This window comes from Columba livia, chromosome 15 (genome assembly GCF_036013475.1).
Source record: "Columba livia isolate bColLiv1 breed racing homer chromosome 15, bColLiv1.pat.W.v2, whole genome shotgun sequence".
Lineage (NCBI taxonomy): Eukaryota > Metazoa > Chordata > Aves > Columbiformes > Columbidae > Columba > Columba livia.
Genome location: NC_088616.1, coordinates 9813339 through 9835687, shown reverse-complemented (window position 1 = coordinate 9835687; position 22349 = coordinate 9813339). Strand labels below are relative to the sequence as shown.

The 22349-nt window shown below is 42.9% G+C and overlaps 2 protein-coding genes across 7 annotated transcripts in view; one reads left to right on the top strand and one right to left on the bottom strand.

Moving 5' to 3' along the window:
* Nucleotides 1–2163: 2163 nt before the first annotated feature.
* LYRM1 (LYR motif containing 1) lies at nt 2164–14701 on the bottom strand. The gene is made up of 4 exons (XM_005505683.3): nt 14522–14701; nt 6980–7138; nt 5895–5987; nt 2164–4322 (listed from the first exon to the last, which is right to left on the bottom strand). Exons 2-4 carry the CDS (start codon nt 7136–7138, stop codon nt 4206–4208), a joined length of 369 nt encoding a protein of 122 aa, XP_005505740.1. The 5' UTR covers nt 14522–14701; the 3' UTR covers nt 2164–4205.
* The window catches only part of DCUN1D3 (defective in cullin neddylation 1 domain containing 3), a 25907-nt gene continuing 18143 nt past the window's right edge, over nt 14586–22349 (top strand). For 3 of the 6 annotated variants that reach the window (XM_065031062.1, XM_065031058.1, XM_065031061.1), the window contains exon 1: nt 14586–14762. The gene's annotated coding sequence lies outside the window, so the exon portion shown is untranslated. Of the gene's footprint in view, nt 14763–15415; nt 15560–22349 lie in introns of those variants that run through there. The other 3 variants (XM_065031063.1, XM_065031059.1, XM_065031060.1) reach the window with 2 other exon arrangements.

Here is a 22349-nt window from a genome sequence, read left to right as displayed (position 1 = left end):
AAATAATGGAATTTACTGTTAAGGGATATCTGTCTTAGAGATGTTTTTTCTGTGGTTCTTTGAAATGAGCTTTCCAACCTTATTTCCTGAGCATTGTCTAGACCTTCCTGAATATAAGCTGGCTAAACATTAGAATTCACCACCTTTCTTGGCTGAGATGCATTAGAAAAAGAAAAAGGCACCTCAGCTGTTAGTTAGACATGATAAAAATGTGAAAAAATTTTGGACAAATTAAGTACTTTCTAATAGTAGTATTAGAATTATTTGCTTTACAGGTTTAACATTTCCATTTCTAATTAGAAACTCTCATTAAACAAGCCACAGAAAACACCTGTGCAAATCACAGATTCATAGCCTTGCTAGTAACTCGAAGCAGATGGAAAAGAAATCCAGCATACAAACAGTATGGAGCAAAAGATATTTTTCTCCTTAGAAAGAGCAGAGACAGATTTTCAGCTAGGGAAGCTGTAAGACAGATAGGGTTCTTAGGAGATGGAAATGTTTCTCTTATCTGTACAAAAATCTACTTCAGAAACAGAAAGGTCTATCTCTGATTTTAACATTGTCGGGCTCTTGAAGGGAAAATTATACAATGAAAATGACAATACAAAGGCCCCAAATTCTTCTGTTTAGGAATTCCTATAAGCTAGAATGTTTTGCCTAATTAGATTAGAAAAATTAGTGACAGGTGCAGGTCTCTCCTGTAGTTAGCATTCTTGAAAATGAATTTATAGGTATGATCAAATAAGTGACCTTGCTGTGGATAAAAGATGGATGTTACTGATCTCATTTCTGATGGATACACAGTGGGGCCCCAGGATAGTGAGGCCCAGTTTTTCTTATTTTCTTCAGATCTAAAAGGTATTACAAGAACAAACTTGTATTAGTAGGAGGATAGATTGGATAACATAAACTGTTTTAGGCCGTCTCAGTTCTGTGACACTTCCCATGGAACAGATTGGGTTGCTCCTGCAGCTTAACGAGCATTTCCTCACGCCCAGACACCGCTGAGGAGGTACATGCAGTAAGCAGGTGCCGAGTCCATCATCCTAAATGATGGTGTGTTTGCTAATCTTAGTGTGAAATTCAGTTTCATAAGCGCATAGCTTCATAAATTACAGCCTTACTCATGATGGCGTTAGGGACAGAATTTCCAGAGGGCAAGTGTTATTTAGGTATTAAAGGCCAGATACCATGTCAGCAAATTACTACAGCATTGCCTACCGGTTAGCTCGCAAGGGAGTTCATGCAGCTGACTCAGGATTTTTATTTCTAAAGAATATTAAATTAATGTCATCTTTTTTCTCTAAATTATTCGAAAGCATCTCCTGACTAGTGTGATAAATAGGAATGAGACAGTATTTACTGAAAGGGGAGCAAGAGAAAGTTAAGGAAGGACAGGACAGAGTGTACACTGACTGACTGAATCCCGTGCATTACAAACTTGAGAACGCAGAGGCATTTTAGGACATCCTTTTGCAAGTAAAATTAATGTGTAGGAATGGCACATTGCACCATCATTGGGATACTTCTTGACAGAGGTTATACAGTCCTTGGAATGGAATACAATGAGTACCAGTTGAGCCATCTGCCTACCCACTGGACTGAGTGGCAGATGAAATTTTTTCATGAAACTCCCTCAAAGTGGTAATTTGACAGCCTGACCTCCAAAACAAAGGACTATTTAAGGCAGATTCTCTTTTCCATAGAGACTTTAACTTAAGCTGCGACAGAAGGTTTTTGCTCTCCAGACTTGACAAAAGAGCAGATCTCATCCTTCCTTTAGCTGAACAGCCTGAGGTTTTAACAGATTTCAGTCTTTGCCTTCTGGTGCTGGAAAGTAATGAGGATCAAGCACTAGTTAATAATTTCTCACACACTTATTTTGAAAAATAAATGGGCATTTAAATAATCTCAAATAATGTGATGCTGTTCCTGCAGTTCAGCTTACTGGCTTTTCAGTTAAGCAAGTGGATACTCATTTGAGTTACCTAAGGCTACTTGTGCCTTTTAAAAATTGCATATTTCCCTTCAGAAATAAACTCATATTGCTATTGCAATTTGGTGTAAATCTTCTGTAATATTAGGGATGTTATTTTGAAATAATCCACATCTTACAGTATGTGCTCAGGAAAAAGATGTGACTATAATACAGACAGTAAATTTCGACTGCTCATTTACATCGCTGTTTATTCACCTGATGAGCCACAGCATCAGTACCTTCATTAGCCACATGAATTTTAACAATTAAAAAGACTCAAATGATAGTTTAATGACAAAGAATGAGCCTAAGCCTCCATTCAAAATGCCTGTCTATGTATTTTGGTTTGGCTTAGTTGACACGTCTCTACACTGGTGTATCAGAATGAGGCTAAGAACAGACTGTATTTGGACTTCTTTCAATAAGGAATTAAGCAGTGTGTATAATCATGTTATTTCTTACTGTCTTTGTTCCATCCCCCTTTTCCTAGTCTAAAGGAGGTTTTTGTTGGTTTGGGTTTTTTTTGTCTTCCTGGCAGCAGTAAATTTGTAAAGTTCCCACTGACAGGGAGAACAATGGCATTTTACATGTTCCTTCCCACGTGAGGCATTCCCAAGAAATCATTATATGGAAATAGATACCTTTGTGGACTGGAGCATAAAGGGTAGTGAGAAATTGGGCTAGCCAGTACCTGTCATGCTGACTCGCTCTTCTCATTGTTTCCTTGTACCTTCTCATCCGCTTGTATTTTTTTCACTCTCACAAGTATATTCCTGGGGGAGGAACTGCCATTCTGTTCTTCACAAGACCAGTTTTAACTTATTTTTAAGGTAGAGAAGAATATTTCTTTACCATTGTCTATTAGGGCTTGGAGAGTTTAGAATGAGTTGGAGGGGTGTTTTTCCCACTTCAATAGGAAACAAGATACACTACATTTGTCAAATTTGCCCTTTTTTTTGCCACCACTAACTTCTGGCTGGAATAGGTCGCTGCTTCGAGCCTCTATCCTCAAAGCAGCTGTGGGCTGTGCTTGTGTAGTCTCCCAATACAGCGTGGCTCTTGTCCACAGCTTGCTCCCATGGCACTCCTAGCCTGAAGGACACAAGGCTCCACCAGCTTTACTGAAGAGAACTTGTAAAGAGCTTGGTAAACCCAGAGGACTCAAAAGACGCCAAACAACTGGTGGCCAGTGAGGGAGAAATTAATTTCATTTTGGTTCCATTCATGAGGCACCTGCAAAACAGAAATACCACTCAAACATAAGAGACTGCAGAGATAGTTGTAGATCCTTTCTTTTAGTAAAACTGGGGTTCTGTCCATGATGTAAGAATTAAAACCTGACGCTAAAATAGTTGAGACAGTGTGTTGATTCTGTTGAAGAGCTAACCATGTAAAAATGCACAGTGAAGACGCCAAAGCATCTTAAGCTTGCTCCCACAGTGATACCCTGCAGGCAGAGTTTTCAGTCAGTCCATGCATGGGAACCTGAGGAACCCAACACTGGAATGTTTTATTCTGAGTTGTGTAATGGCATTCCAAACTTCGCATTTCACATCCACACCCTCTCCAAAGGAAGGGGGGAAAAAAGCTGACATAGAGGCTCTAGGCCACTCCTCTGTAGTTTGCAAAAAGGAAAAAGGAGGAGTGGTGGGATTTCGGCTGTCTTGTTGCTACTGTCCTTTTAGAAACAATACTTCACCATAAGGACACTGTGAAAACTGAACATTTCTCCAGGGACAACAGGCGAGGAAGGAGTGCAGCTGCGTGCGTGAGGCAGTCGCTGTGTTCCCACTTGCATTCAAAGCTCTGGAGGCACTGTGGCTGTGTGGTTCTCCTGGACTTTCTTGGTTGTTGCTGGCCCTCACACAAGGCACTGCATTAAATCACAATTGAGCATGTATAATCCTCAAACCACCACAGAACCCTGCTATAGATTATCGGAGTTTGAAAACCTGCTGCAATTTGTCTTGATGTCAAAGTAATCTTCATATCACGCCTCACTCCTTGAAAAGTGTTACTTTTATTGATGAGCCAGTGGTTGAAATGTAATAAATACGCGACCAACCTTATCCATCGTAAGCTATGTATCAATTCGCTTTGTGGCCTCAGGAAATGTGTGAACAAGTGACCAAAACGGCTTCATTCACAGCTGTGCACACAAATCACCTGGTTTACAGTCCACATTTTAAATGATGTGATTACACATCACAGCTTAAATGGTGAGTTATGAAACTTCATCGTGGGATTTCAGGTATATCGGCTTAGAAATCTTCCTTAACTTTTCCTGGTGTCGCAACGTACGGCCTTGCTTATGGGCAAGACCCATAGGAGGCAGATGGATCTGGAAAAGAAAATCCCACCTGTTAGGTGCTAGTTGAGAAGCTACAAGAAGACATATAGACAGACGAGGTTTCACTGACTTTAAATAATTTCTGCACACTTTGGATGGGGCAACCGTAGTGTCTCAAACCATGTTATTAGATTTCTAGGAGGAGCACTTTCTGAGAAGTTATTAGTGGTGTAACTTTCATGCCCTAAATGTTGTCTTTACTAAAATCCTGTATATTTTAGGCTTTAGCAACCTTGTTTTGTAGCTTGATGTCAGACTGTAATAATAAAATACTTGTTGAAATAGGACTGCTGAAACTGTTCCAGAACAGTAAGACGTAGAAAACCCTAAAAATTCCTGATGACATGTCTTAAAGCAACATGTGCTTTATTCATACCTAGCTAACAAGTCACAAAATAACCCCAAACTGTATGCATTGAAAGACTGCCGCCTTATTGTCATGATCATATGTGCCATATTAAAATGCACAATCGATGTCATTGATTCCACAAGCAGAAGGAGCAATAGGTGACAGGCTCTTCTTTTGATTGACAAAGTCTTTATATTTCATAAAACCATTAGTGGGAGTCATGCAGCTGTATCACCCCCTAAGTGACTGAAAAATGTAGGTGTTAGCAGTCAGATGTTATTGTTGCTGAGGCTGTCATCCTCTAAGATAACTGTTTAAGTGCAAATAGTAGTAAAAGCACTGGCTAAAGTAACGATAGAGTTTTCTGGAATCTGAAAAATAATGATCATCTAGTTTGTGTGAGAGAGCTGACCTAGGACTGATCCCCTGGAATTTTGAGGCCACTGCAGAGCACACATTTTAAGCCCATTTCTAGGAGCACTGCTATATGTGAAACAGACGCTAACAGTGACTATCTACTAGGCATCTTCTACTGCCTTGATACAGGAACCATAGATGTGAAAATGTAAACTAGTCAACAGGAGCAGAGAGGAAGTCTTTATGGGAGGCAGTGTAAAGTATAATATTACTGACAGAAGTGACTGGACAGTGAGGAAACTGTATTGACTGATGCAATAGAAGACATTGCTGCAACTTTCAGCATTTTGGTAATCTTGGGCACGTTTTTCTCTAGCAACAGGGGAAAAGAAGCAGCAGCTTGGGCAGGTGTTTTTTAAGACCTGATTTATAAGCAGGAGAACAGTTACCAGTAGTGTAGACTACGAAAATTATTGTATCTATGGCAGATGTACTTAAGTATTTTTGTTCTCTCATTCTCTTTTATTATGCGGAATGATTTACAGAGTTGATTCCGTTCCTCTCCTTTCCGTAGTATGATTCATTGGTGGGTCAAGACTGCCTAAGTATTCACAGGCCTTGGGAGTTTAGCTCATGAAACCCCATTTAGGCCTTGGCTCCTTATTTTGAGAAGAAATTAGCCAATTTACAGTGAAATGAGATGGGGAACACTTACTTGGCTCTGTTTTAACATAGCATTTAAATACCGGCTTATCAAAAAATGCAGTGTGGTGACAGTGATGTGAACTTATGGTTTTGTTGCCCAGTGAGAGCTAAGTGGGTATAGCTGAAGAATTTGTGACTAGATTTATACTCACAGGTCTCGGGTAGGGAATGTTATAGTGAAGTCCAATTTCTATTCTTGCCTCACATTCTTCTATACACTGCTTAATCAACTTTGGATCCGTTACCTAAGATCATACAAACATTTTGTACAAGTACAGCAATTAGCAATTGGAAGCTCAAGCGTAAATGATGCCCAGCCACATGACTTTTTTTGGCTTTTTTTGGCAATCCCAAGGATCCAAGTATTGTATTTTTCATATCCATAAAAGGTAACATTAGTGTTTGCCTTGATTCAACAGTTCTGGGCTTGACGGCACTGGATATTAAGGCCCAGAAGCTGTCACGACTGAGGCTACAGAAGGAGGTTTTTACCCAAACATGGCATTTTCTTTGTATAAAGACAATACACATGTAAACTACTAATACATCCATGAAAAAGAAAACCACACTTGCCCATTCATCACTCTGCAAGGTAGCTAGAGGAGAAAGGGAAGAGACTTCTTGATCTACATTCCATTATCACCCTATCCAGAAACTCCTTTTGAAGTCAGAAATGTGGTGTAAATTGTGACTTAAATTCATTTTTTTGATTTTGCATTACCTCAATTTAGTTCCAGATCAAAATGGGATATAAGTAAGTATTATAATCTTGAATTACAATAAGGCCCTTTGATGTCCATGGAGTATGTATCACCTCTTTCAAAATGGGTTTGAAATTTCTTCCTTAAGAAAAAATTAAAGTCCTTCTTTTCAATAGAAGTGCCAATAATTGTTGCTTTGAAAAGAAAATAAAAAAGAAGTACAAGAAGCTACTGAGTTCTTTGCCATTGCATGTGTAATGATACACTTAGCTAGCTTTCTAAAAGATAAAAACCTGCTTCAATTACATAGACAGCATCTTTAGAATTTAATGTTTGTCTTGGCATTTTTTTAGTTTTCTTATTCCTATTTCAGCAGTGAAATTTAAACTATAACCTAAATGCAACAGCATTTAAGGCGAATGAAATTTTGGGAACTCAACTTTTATATTAATATCTTAGCATCCGACCACTGAGGCACTGCAGAGAGTGAGAAGAGAGTCATTCAGAAATTTGAAACTGTAAGGACACCCACTTACATTTTTGTTCTTTCGGAATAACATTTTGGCTTCATTTTTAATGTATTCTTTTTCTTTAATAGTTTCTTCTATCTGTCCTGATGCCGATTGCCATTTTTTGGCTATTCGGAATATCTTGCGGTAAAGGCCAAGGACTTCTTGTCGAGTAACTGGTGTCATCTAAAAAAATAACATAAAACACGAACATTTGAGTTGCTAAAAGGCCAGCAAGCAGTAAAGTTTTTCACACAACTGAATGAGTTTAAAAATCTTTCCACCATCTAAAGATATGCTGAGCTATATGAAAAGAACTAAAATAGCTGTAACCAGTAATTAGCTGTTGAAAGCTGAAGACCCAGTCCAGCAAAATATTTAAACCGATACCTAAGTCTGTCTCCATTCAAACTTGCTCCAAGTTAAGCCCTTGCTTTAGTGCTTTGCTGGATCACAAGCCTGGTAGAAGAATGCCCGGGTTGCGTTTCACTGCGGTTTTGCAACAGACATTGGGCAAGTCACCGAAACTCCAAGCATCCCCCTTCCTGTGAGATTCTCATACCAGTACTGACCCTATCTCTGCAAAGCATCTTGAAATCTGTGAACAAAATATGTGATAAAACCACCACTATACTGCTGAAAACCAGTATAGGTTTCAGAAGCCAAACAGCTTATTTGTGATAGCACGACAGTAGGTCGTCATGATTCAGCTGGAGTTTGATGTGATGGAAAGGTGATGAAAGCTATTTTACCTGAGCACTTCAGGAGACGCAGAGTAACTTTAGGATTAGGAAAGTCTTGATTTTAAGAGGGCCGTGTGCCTGCTGAGCCCACTGAATCCACCTCCATGTCTGACAAGAATCTTTGTCAGAAATCAAGAATGAATTCCTATTCTTACTGTATGTAAATGAGTATTTTTTATCATGTAAGTGGTGCCATTATTTCATCCCAGACCACAGCTGTCCCTGAGACAAATCCACTGCTGGAATAACAGCACTTCTGACATGGATTAGGTGACTTTAGGGACACCGCAAGTGTCGAAGGTACCTTATTGTCCAAAAGGAAGATGCAGCAGCACTGCAAAGTTAAGCATATGGATGGAATGAGGAACAAGTGTCAGGGACAGCACATTATTTGACTGAGGATCCATTTGCCAACCTGGAGCTCTGGTTACTGTGGCTGAACATACCCTGAAATCAGAGCCATGCGCTGGGAATAGCTCCTCTGAGGATGGTTTGGAGCAGGGGAATTCGGACAGCTGGAAATGCCCTTTGTGGGGAGCACCCTCTGCCCCGGTGATAGAGGAAAAGCTGCTTCCTAATTCAGGCACCCAAACTCCTGTGGAAAGTTTGGCGACGTGGCTGTCACTCAGCTCCTTGCAGTCTGTGGCAATTCCTGTTATTGTGGGTAGTAGATGACGGTTTTGAACCAAGGTTTTCTCAAGCCATACACTTCTCCAGTGGCTGCCTCTGCCACAGCAGCTGCACCCTCACTGACAGTTCAGTACGGTCCTCTGTGGCCTCAGACAGTCACACCATGTTCTCCTCACCAAAGCCGAATTACAGATGCTAACCTGAAGCCAGGATTTGGCCCATTTTCCTCAAAAAAAATCAAACTATTAAGTCCTGGCCTTTTTTGTCTTAACTACTGCTATGATCTAAAGGCTTTTTGTTGTTTAATGTACTCTGTCAGGGACTTGAAGTACAGACATAATACTGGTTTTCTCTGATTCTTAAGAGAGAACATTTTTATTTTGCTATTTGTATTTTAAATTGTTTAACCGATCATATGTTTTTCCCCCAGATATAAAAATTATTCCTACCCAGAAAACAAGTATTCCTAGTAAATGTTTATGGTATTTCTAGGAAACAAATAGCCACAATAAAATAGCTAGGCAGTCCCAGCTCCTCAAACACTTTGGAATAAATGCTTCATTTTATCCACTCTACAGCTCCATTTCAGGCAATAAAATTAGTCATACACAAAGCTACGTATGTACGTGTATCTGAAAAATCATTGCTTCCTGCTTTCAAGTGCATATTTTGTACAGAAAATAAACAGTTCAATTGCAAGGGCTGACCCAGCATAAGCTGGGTCCCAAATCACATCCTCCTGGCCTCACCCCTCTGCTTCTATTTGAAGGTGTCACCTCTGGGGTAGCTGGTAAAACTCTTTGTTCCCTGCTGACAGCTACCAGAAGGTAGTACTGCACTAGAAACTTTCAGCTTCGGTTTCGATGGAATCCATTAAAAAAAAAGGAGGAATAAGGGGAAAAATGTTTAAAATACAGGTTTAAATTTTGATCTACGCATCAGACAATTTCCAAGGCCAGACAGTGCGTGCCCTTTGCTCAGAGCTGTAATCACACCTTTTGCTTTCGGATTTTAAACATATCAAGAATCTGTTTATGAAGATTTTGCTTAAAAGTTTAAAACCAACAATTTTTTCCCCCACTAGTTGTTTCCACTCCTGCACCTGGAGCTTATTTTTTCTTTCTTTAATAAGCGTTGGAATTGATAGAAAACTGTGTAGCACCTCATCTAGGCATGGGCTGCATTGAATGATTGCTCTCCTTCCCACATATGCTAGATGATGTAAAGGGCATTAAGCAGCTTTTCATATATACTCAGCAACCAGCGGCTCACTTAGTCAACAATTTCTAACATTACAGACCTGCTCATAAACCATTTCTGCAAAGACACATAATGAAAGTGTGAGGAGCCCTTCACAGACAGAGGACCCCCCTCTATCATGGGAAAGGATGACACAGATTGGCCAAACCTCAAAGCCTGGGTCAGACTCTGGTCTGAGTGGGAGTGTAAACAGGGAATCATTCCACCCAGAGCAAAATTACTTCCAACTTAAAATGTAAATGAGATTGGATTTTTTTTTTTCTTTGGTATAAACAGAGCCCACACTGACAGAAATGTAAGTGACTGTACAAGTCATGTATCAGGAGTAATTTCGTCAAGTGACACTGCTTGTATTAGTTTTGTGGGTGTGCAAAATGATTCTGAGTGGGACAGAAAGGAAGATAAGGGAGGCTTTCATGTCCTTGTGGTTACTCATCTTGCAACTTACATCTCTGGCATTTAAATCATAATTATATTTCACATCTCTGGAATGCTAAGTGGATGTTACACCACTTTCCCACTAACACTCATCTTGTGGTAGTCACACCCATTTAACTTCTACCACCCTTCATTTCCTTGCAGAATGCAGCCCGCAGAGGTTAACCACAGGCGTTTTTGTCAGAAAGTACAGGGCTGTTGTATTAGCCGAGCAAATTTCAGGTGTTTACGGCAACAAACCAAACCAGCAGAGGTCAAAGGTAGGTCTGTTCGCACAAAGGTATGGATGGGACAAGCGGCAGGCTGCAGGCTGGTTTCGAGCTGATTGTTAGAATTGAGCCTTTGGAGGGAAGCCAAGCGTTGCTTTCCAAATCCGCATTTGCTGGATGCGGCGGCAGAGTCCTGACAATGCAGGGTTGTATCGGTCTTTTGATCTACATGCAAACCCCTGTTATCAACATGCAGATCAAGCTCACAAAATATCCCATTGTATCCAAACTTGCAAAGGAGGCTTGAGCAGTTAATGAGTGACTGCATGATGAAGACTCAGACTTTTTTCACTGTTAATTAAAATAATCATTTAGACTATAAAAATGTAATGACAAGTTTTTCTTCCAGGAGACAAAAACGCATTCCTTTAGATTTTTAGGCGGTTGATACGGAAGTTCAATAATCTGAATAATCAGTGAAACACCAGTCTTCTTTTGCTATTTGCAGATTTGTTTAGAATTTAAATTAAAAGTTTATATAAAAATAAGGAAAGGAATCTGTCATCTGCACTGTCAAATGACCCCAGTAGTGTACTGTCAAAGCAAAGCTAGGACAGAAGGCAAGCTGCACCGAGACTCACCACTTATATACAAGCAGCTAAATCACAGCTGCTTCCCAGCGAGGGATGCTTGGCTAACAAAGCGTGTCCAACACTCTCCTTCCATCTGCACGGCTCCTTTGCTGAAGTTGTAAGTCTATTTTATTTCATCCTTTCTTTTCAAGTCAAGCATTAGCTACTCACTTTAAACATAAAATCTGCCAGCAGCGAGTACATAGAGGATTTTAGGAAACAAAGGGTAAAAGTAAGAGCCCATGGGGGAACAAAACCAGGATATTTTAAAACAATAGATCTCTTCTTTTACATGCCAGCTAACTAGGGCAGGCATTAGTAGCACACACTTAGTGCTGATGCTGAAACCATATTTGCTCAAGGGAGGAGATGGCGGGGAACAGACTCTGCGTGAAATAATTTGAAAAAAGCGGCTTTGAACTTCTCAGATGTAAAATGTTTTATTTAGGAGCAGCACAACTTCTGGTTGACAGCTGACTTGCTACTGGCAAGGAGTCCTAAAGACACAGTGACAAACTGCTGGGCTGATTGCCTTCTGAATCACATTTCTGTTATGGAAATAAATGACACAATTCAAAAGCATAGTGCATCCATGTTATAGTATGGAACACCATCAGCTACAGCCTGTGAGACAAGCTTTATCTTACATTTTCAAATGCACTCTTTGGCTAACTTTTATTTAAAGAGATGCAAAAAACTGCGCATATCTGGCCACTAAATTACCACTCAGCAAAAGAGTGACCTGCAGTCTCTCTCCTGCTGCCAATGCAACAGATAATCAATCATTCCTTTCACAGCAATCCACAGCAAGTAGAGGTCAGTAATCCATATTCATCTTCTGTGCGAGTCTGCCAAAATGAGTCTGCGCTGCTTAAGGCAGCAGTGAATTTGGTCTATCGTTTCCTTGAGGGACAACAACTGAAACAATGAGTTCCTGTGGCACAGAGAGACGAGAAGGGGTCACAGATTCCTGTGACAGCCGAGCAGGTCACATGCCTCCAGTGACACTACATTTCAAAATCCAGTTTCCACAAAAAGTCATTTTATCTTCTTTTACTCAAATAATGACTTAGTGGCCTGGGACAAGTAGTACCCTGCAAACACCGACCACATGTGGCTGCAGTATGTACCTAGCAAAGTGAAAACTCCGTTTGATTTTCATTCTTGATTGAACATTCGTAGCTTTTTTTTTTAAATACTTCAGCCAAAATCAATTCATAGCACAACTTCAATCACAGCTAAAATATTCCATCTGCACATGGTGAAAACAAACTAAAGTGAAGGATCATATTCTTCCATGATGGTGTTACATCCTCGTGTCTACCAATGACACTAGCCTGGAAATTTCAAGACTTTTTCATCAAGGATTAATTTGACTCCAAGCATTTCTCTCTGTTTCCATCTACAAGCTGCAATCGTAAATCTCTTGCAAGAGAACCAAGTTACTGAACCAAGTTATTGAATAACGGTATCTGAAAACAAGCCGACTTTCACATGGTTTTAGATTTGGTCATGCCAGTGCCTTTCTGCTGGCAAACTGAAATGATCTGAAGCACCGATCGACACCTCTGAAGCAGCCTCTCTGAGTCTTTGTACTTACGCTGTTCGTCAGCTGGGATGAGCACTCTGCCACTCTATCCACGCCTCGGATTTCTGACTGAACTTGGATCGCTTTTAAGATTTCTCTTACACATGGAGCGGTCTTTTGATCAGAAAAAGGAAACCGCATGCAAAGATAATATAAATAGTAAAAGTAAGGACTTAGATTTTATTACTGGTTTTCCTACGTAATTTCAAATAAGTGAAGTTGCAGAGAATTAGTATTCGACATTTTCTTCAGTTGAATAGATGAAAATGGAAACCCTTAACTAGTGCCTTCTGACCACAGAGCTTTCATTTTCTTAGTCTGAGGTGGTCGAGGCATTATCTGGTTTTAGCAGGACATACAGACCCTTGCTCTGGGAGTGTCTCCTGTGCCGCAGCAGCCTCAGGAAGCACAGAAATGCTGACTTAGGGAGGTGGAAAGGAAGCAAAAAAATTGCTTTACATATTTCTTAGCCTTTTCCCAAAGAACACACAGTGTCCACGTAAACTCTAAAGCAACACGAACTTGTGTCTAGTCTTGCGCAACCCTGTTGCTCATGCTTTCATACATTTAGAACCATTTTCTCCTCCTGTGTGTTTAGTTCTTTATTAGTCACAAGCAGAAAGAGAGGTTTTAATGCAGTGCAGCAAATTTAGCAGGGAAAATGAAGTCTCAGCTATCCTTGGATGGCCTTACTTATATAATATAGGATACAGAAATATAACAACATGGACACAAACCCCAGTATGGATTTATGCACCTTATTCATACCTTGGCTTTGGACCAAATGCAACTGTATGCATGAACAGAACTATTTCCCAGCATTGGAACTGCTCCCAAAGTGGAGAACAGGTATAAATATTAATGCTAGCACAGAAACAATCCTCCCTCCCCCCTTTCTTACTGCGTTCTGTGGGTCATTTAATAATCATGAACCCTCTGTTTCCGTTTTCAGTCCCAGAACATTGATAGATACGGTTTTTAGTCACTATTGCACAAGTGTAGCAGGGCATATATTGAAAAAATATTTGTTTTTTGGAAAACAAGTGTGTGAATCCCATTTGAATTTGGGAGTTTTGCCAACAAAGCCTCACACGATACTTGCACTGGACTCTCCTGAATGGCAACTGGATCGGCCCCTGGGGCTCCTGCCCCACAGACAGCGCTGGGCACAGGAACGGAGAGCCGGGGGAAGAGCCCGAGTGTGCCCCCGGTGTCTGTGGGGACGGGACCCCAGGCCTGGCGGTGACGGCTGGGACAGGAGCCCCGGAGCAGCAGCAGCTGCAGGCCCAGGAGGGAGGTTCAGGACTCCCTGACCATCAGACGCCACCATTAACGCAGAATTTTTCAGACTTAATTCACTTAAGGAACCTTCCTCTAAATTAGGCATCCTGTTACTAAAAGGCAAATAATAGTTCTTCCTGTTTTACACCATTCTGTCCGTATTCTTATTCACCTTACACAAACACAACTAACAACAGGACAAACAACTCTTTATATCTTTATACATCGGATCTTGGAATGAAGGGGAATTTCAGAAGCCTTTAATGCTGTTGGATATTTTAAAATCGATTTGACTTTCATCAAATCGAGCTGCTTCTGTGGTTTTGAGGAAGAAAACTCTTTTGATTTTACAGTGTGGTGATCAGCACAGTTACACACAGGACCCTCACCCAGCACCAGGGATCTGGGCCAGCTGCAGCCAGGGGCTGGCTGGGCAGCACAGCTGCTCCTCGCCCTGGGGGTCCGGGCTGCCCGGCAAAGGCCATGGCCACACGGCACACGGCGGGCAGTGGCCCTGTGGCCGAGAGCCGGGTGGCTGTGGGGCTGGGCAGTCCCCAGCGTCCTGTGCCCCCCCCCGCCGCAATTGCCCGGAGCCGCCCGGCCGCTGGGGGGCGCTGCAAACGTGGGCGGCCCTTCTGCCCCCTAGTGGCCGAGACGGTACTGCCCCCGCAGCCGGGCGGAACCAAGGCGTGAATCGGAGGGGGTTGGCCTAATCCGCAAACTTCCAGCCTCTCCCTTCTGTCTTCCCCGTGTGTCGGCTTGCCCGCCCTCCACCCCCCTCGCTTTACCTTCGGGAAGAAACGCGCTGAAGACCCACTCCCCGCCTTCGCGCGGCGGTTCCGCCCCGCTGCACCGCGTCCCCCCGCTTCGGTGGGCGCAGGAGGTGGCGGCCCGTTGCCCTCTCGTGCCCTCACCGTGCGTGCGGCGTCGGGCACGTCGGTGTACGTCAGGGCGCGGCGCCGCCGCCAGCTGACTGCTCACCCCCGGAAGTGATGCAGGAGGGGGAGCAGCCTCGCAGGAGCCGCGGAGGTGAGTGAATTGGACCGTGTCTCTTCCCGTCCGCGCCGGGCTGCGGGCGGGGGACGGCGGCGGGAGCGGCTCGGGGCTCGGCCGGGGCGGCGGCGCGGGCTGCGGGGCTCGGCCGGTGGGCTCGGCGGTGGCGGGGGCCGCCGCTGTGCCCCTCAGCCACGCCAGGGCCGGTTGGGCGCTGGGAGCCCCGCGCCGCCGCCGTTGCCCCCTCACGGTGGGGGCTCGAGGAGCCGTTTTCCGCGCGGCCCCTGGGGCTGGAACCGCCGGGACGGCCCGTCGGTCCCGACGTGCCCGGCCGGGAGCTGCAGCCTCCCGCTCTGCCGCGGGGCGGTCCCGGCCGGGGCTGCTCGGCCGGTGTGTGCCGGGTCTCGCCCCTCGCAGGCCGGTTCGGCCGCTCGGCCCCGCCCGCCCGGCGCCCCCCGGTGCCCCCGCAACGGCGCTGCCTCCTCTGGGGTGATTTTCCTTGTTTTTTCATCTTGGCGTGTGCCATCTGCAGGGTCCTAACACGTTTGTCGCCAAAGCAGCTCTGTGTGAGCAGCCCCGCATCCCCCGGGCCGGGAGAGCAGCCGCCTCCTGCCCAGCACGGACACGCGTGGCACCAGGAGGAGCTCAGGGAAGAGACCGCGATAAAACGTAGAGCAATTTATTTCCAAAATAGTTATTGTGATCTGAACATACCACCTTTGCACAGCCGCTTCTTTCTTTAGGCTGTGCTCCCCCTCCTGAGTGTAAATACACCCTTCCTGGGAAGCTGCCGTCACTCTTGTACTAATAAGCCACTCATAACAACTTAAATTGTAAGTCGCATCGTCGGTGTTTCACGCAGATAGTGGTTGAAAGAATATGCCTTTCCTGTTAGAGCTGTGGTTGCTGGAAAGAATCATTGATTATCTTTTAAATAGTTAACACTGCTGATACGCTGTCCTTCAAAATGTTACATTGATAACTGAACAGTCGGATGCCAAGTATCGGAATACAGCATTGATCTGCAGCTGGTAACTTTTTAAAAAATGGTAATGTCTGTCACATAATTTACAGGGGTAATAGGTTAACTGCCCTGAAACAAGTGCTATAGCTGTACAATCAAAAAAGCACAGAACTGCCTCACCTTACTGAAAATTACAGACGGTCCGTGCTGGCGGTTGCAGTCGTGCTGCATGGTCTTTGGGAGAACAGCCGATCAAAAGGCATCTTCTAAACACGTTATTATCTGTTTAAGAGCCTTTTTGTTAAACAGTTAATGTGTAACTACGGTATTAGTGTTTTATTTGGGCTAGTGATCAGAAAAGAGAATGTCTGAGTACTGGTGTTTCTCAAGCACATCTGAAAGCTTATGATTGTTTCCCTGGTAAAAAATAATTCTCAGAAAAAGAAAGCTAGTCCTGTGTTTAAGATTGTGTGTGAAAGTAAAGAGATCACACTTAATGTGCTTGTCAGTTCTGTAGTTTGTCTTTAAAACCTTCCCCACACAGGTGTGTGTTAGTGGTCTGTGGAAAACCTTCATAGCCCTTTACATGAAAGGCAGCACACAGTCTAACGCAAAGATTTTGTGCGAATCAGCAGAAAGCAGAAGCTTGTGGTCTGTGTTGAATTAGTTCAGATTTGCCAAGTACAACTGGCTTTACAAACTTACTGCAAATATCAGCTCTTGTAATGATTTCTAAAATTTTGATTATTTCCTAATAGCAAGTTATATGCATGCATGAATTACTCTAATCCTTTTAAAAAAATCACAAAGCTATTAGTGGGGGAACCTACAGCTTTGGCACTACTTGGTTGCTCGATGTGATGCTTTTGAAATTGCTTTAATCTTGAGACTGATAACCTGCAGTATGATCCGCAATCTGCTCCTGGATCTTTAAGGCTGAGTTAGGTGCCTCTTCTGCACAGTTTCTTGCTTTATTTTGGAGTTGAATGTTGTCAAGTTCACGGCAAATTCTGACTGATTTGTGTCAGTAGTTCTTATAATTTGTTGATCTTGGAAATTCATTTATAATTACATCTTGCTTCCATTTAGCATGGATTGGATTAAAAAAAGGTGATCAGATGAACTGAAGGAGTGGCTTTGAGAGGATACTAAGACCAGCTCTTTTGGAAGCCCTTCACTGATGTTAATTACAGTAGTGTATGTTGAGCAAGAGCAGCTGCCAGACAGTTTGACAGACTGGGACTTGTTCTGACCAATTTGCGTGTGGATGAGGAAGAGGCTTGCTTTGGGTCAGCTTAAGGAACAGGAAAAAATCCTCTGTGTTGTGTGTATGTGTATTGGGGCAGGGGAATATAGAGCAGATGAAAAGGGAGTGGAAGAATGAGGGATAGACATGACTCTTGTAAACTTGTGTTTCATCATGACAGGCAGAAAACGATGTAAAGGTGGTTTGGATATAAAGAGATGCATGGTGTGAGTACCCCAGTACTGTCAGAACTGTCCCGCACTACAGTACTCGGGTTTCTTTAATGGTGCTGGAGAAGTGTTGATAAATTTAATTAAGAGCCTTGCAGCACTATAAAATCCACCGTGGTGGGGTTTTGGCAGCTTGTAGGAACTCACAAAGTGCAGAAACAGTGTTATTGTTCCATTAGGCACATGGGTCTGTAGTAGGGAATGTAACAGGAAAACGCTACTCGGTGTAAGGAGACTGTAAAATAAAAGCATAGGGTGTTAGAAAAGCAGACCTTTCTTTCCTCCTCATTCTTAAAAATAAAGGAGGAGCTGAAGATCAGTAGACAGAATTCTTGGAGACTGAAAGAACAATCTGTAAACACTGAGAGTCTTGGTAGTCACAAGAAGAGGGAACCCCCTTAACAGCCTTCATCAGAATTCCCCGACTGGGCTCCTTCTGTCCGCTGCTTCTCCCTAGGGGTCTGCATCTTATCTCCCTGGCTTCCTTTCCTTTATTTGCCTCTGACTAATGCGCTTTGTCTTCTGGTTACTGGAAATCTAATAATTTTTCTTGTCTCTTCCCCCTTCCTCCTTTTAAAAATACTAGATTAAATGGCTGTAGTGTTTTGCAGATTGTCTGCATTGGTGACATGGACTAATTGTATATTTTACTCGAAGTTACTCAGCAGTAATGACATAGTAACTTGACTCAAAACAATGGTAATTCTGTGGTAAATGTTCAGTGCAAATGTTGCCTTTTGGTAAAGAGCCACCTGCGATTTACCCCTTGTAAACATATGACACGAGTAAACTGACTGTGCTGGCTTTCTTGGTGTCTTCTACACAGTAAGTTGGCTGAAGTGTGTCTTGAAATACTCAGCTGTCTCTCTCCCCTCTTTTGATTGACTCTGGTTTGAGTCAGGTAATTACAGATCTGAGTTGAAACCTTCCAGGGAGTGATCAGCAAAGCCAGGACTAGCAGACGTGCTCCCATCGTTCACTTGTACCTCGACTTCACCCTTTGCTGAGAAGGTTTGGTGGGGCTGCTCAGCTACCGGCTGTGGGTGAGCAAGTGTGAGAGCCCCAGGGGCGATGGGGTGGGCAAACCGAAGGGGAGCTCTGCTTTCCCTTGCAGGAATGCCTGGATTCTTTATGATGACATAAGGAAGTTCTTCCTGTCTCGTGTGGCTCTGGCGTGACAGTTTGGTGATCTGCTTCTGATCTTGGTGTGAACCAGAACAGAGCAAACAGGGGAAGAGAAAGTGATTCAAAGCTTCTTGCCTAGAAGATAATCTGAGGACTAACCCATTTAGACTTGTTATGTCTCCATTTATTCCATGTCTCCTGAGAGGCAGATCTCCAGTCCAATGATCTGCATTTTGAAGGAGGCGGAAAATCTGGATTTTTGGTTATTTAATTGCAATGTTTTATTACTGGAAGAGCAATGGTTAGGTGACTACTTAGCTGTAAGTACTAAAGAACTCTTTCACAGAAATAGGGATACTGTAGAGAAATCAACAAGAGCATAGGTGGTGAGATAGGATTCCGGTGAAGAGAATGAGCTGGTATAATCTGTCTCAGAATAGTTATAAATGCTGTTCTGTCTGTGGCATCTGTTTTGTGAAAGACAAAACTTACTTAGCAAAATGTGAGAATGCTGTTACTGACCTCCTGTCACAGTTTGTTATTCCCAGAAAGTCAGACTGCCAAAGACAGTATGACAGTCACAGTTATTTGTTGTTTCACTTTTCCTATTCAGTGAACATGTTTTTTAAATCAAAAACATTATGTGCTCCTGAAAAAAACGGCCTTATTTTTGCATCCACACAGCAGCAGAAAGTGACAGTTTTCAGTTTTTACTCTGAAACTTTTCATTCTGCAGCTTTGAAGCATTTAATGCCATCAGTCTTATATTTTTTTCTTTTAAAATTAAAAGGGAAGGAGAAAAATCATCTTAATGCCTATGATTATGGGAGGCGTGTGTAGCTTAGTAATAGACTCAGAAACACAGATGTCCTAGAACTTGGCTTTGGTCGTATGCTGACTGTTCAATATTTTCACTACAAATGAGTCTGTACAGAAAGCCCCAGGTACTCTGGATCAGCACATAAATGGGCAGTCTGGAAATGCCGAAGGTCTGACGTACACCAGCTTCAGACACGGTTACCTGTGCTTGGAGTTAGTGATTATGTCTCGTGAAGCATAGGATACCTATGTAGCTTCTGTCTCTTGTGAGACATGGGACGCCAAGTGAAATCAGGGATCTGTGAAGACTTACTAACAAAGCATATGTGTTGGTTGAAGCTGCCACCAGATTTCTCAAGGAGAGCTGAGAGTCTTTGTTACAAGTGATGACCTAAGTTCAAGTACTCAAAGGAGCTGCTTTGAAGCCGTTGATATGGTTAACATGTAAATACTGCAGCATCCCTTGTACAGGAAGGAGTGTTGGTGTCATTCACTGTGACAGGGAAGTCAGGACTCAAATCAGGAGAGAGAAGTGGGTCTCTGCAGGTGGCTTTGTGTATTTGCTGTTTTAAAAACTGCAGTCAGTTTAAAAATCCAAGCATATGTTCTTGAAGCACTTTCAGATGTCAGTCCCTTCACTTGGAACGATTCTTTGTGCATAACTTCAATATGATTCCAGTATTTACGTGGTCAGCTGGTAATGAAGTTCCTACACAACTGCATGAAATGAGTGATTCTTTTGGCTGGCAACCTGAAAACTCTGTTACACTTACCGAGATGGCTGGTGGGTCTTCTGTAAGTGCCTTGTGAGCATCTGCTGCCAGGAGTGATCTTATGAGGTGGTCTGGCTCTTGTCTTGTCCCTTTGCTGCCCTGCCAGGCAGCTGTATGGGTCACAGTTCTCACAGCTGCGTTGTGCTGGAGGTGGGACACTGGTAACAGAGCCGCTGGAAAGACTTCTTTTTGTGTAATTGATGTGTTTTCTTCGTTGTTGACAGCAGTAAGAAATATATTCACTTATTGCAATTAGTTTAAAGCGTACCTGGTTATTATTACAGGAATCACTTGAATTATATTCAGCTGAATGTAATGGATGAAGGTGCCTCAGTTGCCTCGAGGTGAAGTCTGCTAGCAAAAGAAAAGTCTGCAGAGCAAAAGAAAATCTGTGCACACTTAGCTCACTTTAAAAGTAAATACTTTTTTTCCATTGCAGATTGGATTGTAGACTGAGGTGGTTTTTTAAAGTTATTTTGGTTTGGCTACAGGATAGTTGCAGTTTTCCGTAGATTAATTTAGGGAATTGACTGAGGCACAGTAAGGTACGTGTTTGTCGCACAGCTCCATTCAGATACTTACAGTGGGATGTGTCTGTGTCAAAGATCTGAGGGTCGTGGTTTCTGTGGTCCCATAATTTGCATTTTGCTGTAGAGATGTGAACTGATTGTGTCTGAGCACAGAGTAGCTATTCCCCTGGCATGTGCTGCTTTAATTATTCATAATACATACCAAAGTGCTAAAGGTCTGTGGTGCTGGGCAGAAGTTACAGTGTACCCTGGAAAAATACTGAAGGATTATTCTTTTACAACCCTTTGCATATGACAGGGCAAAAACCCACAAACCCTCATTAGATGATGGTTTGATTTGTTTCTAAGTGGTGGACCTTGAGAGTTGTATGGCCTTTGACAGGGAGCTTGGGTTTTTGACGGTGGTAGATTCAAACTCATCCAGGGTTTGAGTTATGTGTAGCAAAATAAACGAGTTTGTTCATGTCGAAGTATGTGTGAGATCAGGAATCGGATGGAATCTGGTTGCAGTTCTGGTTTTGGCTTTGCTGAAAACTGGTGGCGTGATCTTGAACAGCCACATCATTTGGCTGTGCTGATTTCCCCTCTGCCTGGTGTCTTGCTCATGGCCTAAATAGGCTTCTCAAAACAAGTACTGCTGCCGAGTGAATTAGTTCATTAATTTATTTACATTACAGAAGCACCTGAAGGCACCCTGCTAAGATTATGCGCTATTTAGCTAACTGGACTTGGGTTTGCTCTGTGAAAATACAATAATCGTAACAAATCATTCCACCCACCTAATAAAGTAGAATGAAACACATAATAGGAAAGGACTTAAAACCTTTTAATGGGGCCAAGTGGAAAAACAATGAGAAGTAATTGGTAAGAAAGGTATTGTGTGGTTAAAGTGTGAAAGAAAGGGTGGGATTCAAGGATGCATGCGTGTCTGCTGAAAAAGCCGCTTGAGGAGTGTGTCTTGCATGAGCAAAAGTATCAAAAAAAGTATCAAAAACAGCGTGGTCAGCAGGACAAGGGCAGTGATCCTTCCCCTGTACTCTGCATTGGTGAGGCCACACCTGGAGTATTGTGTTCAGTTCTGGGCCCCTCAGTTCAGGAAAGACATTGAAGTGCTGGAGCGGGTCCAGAGAAGAGCAACACGACTGGTGAAGGGACTTGAACATAAGACCTATGGGGAGAGGCTGAGGGAGCTGGGCTTGTTTAGTCTGGAGAAGAGGAGGCTTAGAGGTGACCTCATCACTCTCTAGAACTACCTGAAGGGCAGTTCTAGCCAGGTGGGGATTGGTCTCTTCTCCCAGGCAGTCAGCAATAGGACAAGGGGGCATGGGCTTAAACTCTACCAGGGGAAATTTAGGCTGGATATTAGAAAGAAATTCTTTACAGAGAGAGTGGTCAGGCATTGGAATGGCTGCCCAGGGAGGTGGTGGACTCGCCGTCCCTGGAGGTTTTTAAACTGAGATTGGACATGGCACTTAGTGCCATGATCTAGTAAACGGACTAGAGTTGGACCAAGGGTTGGACTCGATGATCTCTGAGGTCTCTTCCAACCCAGTCGATTCTGTGATTCTGTGTGAAAAGTAAGGTGCCCTTAGTCTCTCTTTCCCTATTTTTCGCATTATTATTCATTTTTTCTTAAGCTAACCTAGTATAGTTAGCAGCACACAGTGAAGTACAGCCACAGTTGGTTGTTAAGGGATTTTTGCCTCCTTCCTGGCGACTGTGGGGCTTCTTTTAGGAAGAGGTTTAGTGATAGCTCTGGTTCTTGGCACTGAGAGCTGGCCCAGAATTATGGGCTGTAGATATGATGAAGCCATTTCTGATTGTATTGTTACTTGGATTTTTTTTTTAAAGATATTTTTGTACCTGCCTCTCTCTTCCCTTCCAAACTAATTAAGCCTTTCCAGTATGGTGTTTCTCAGAGAAATCCATATCTCAT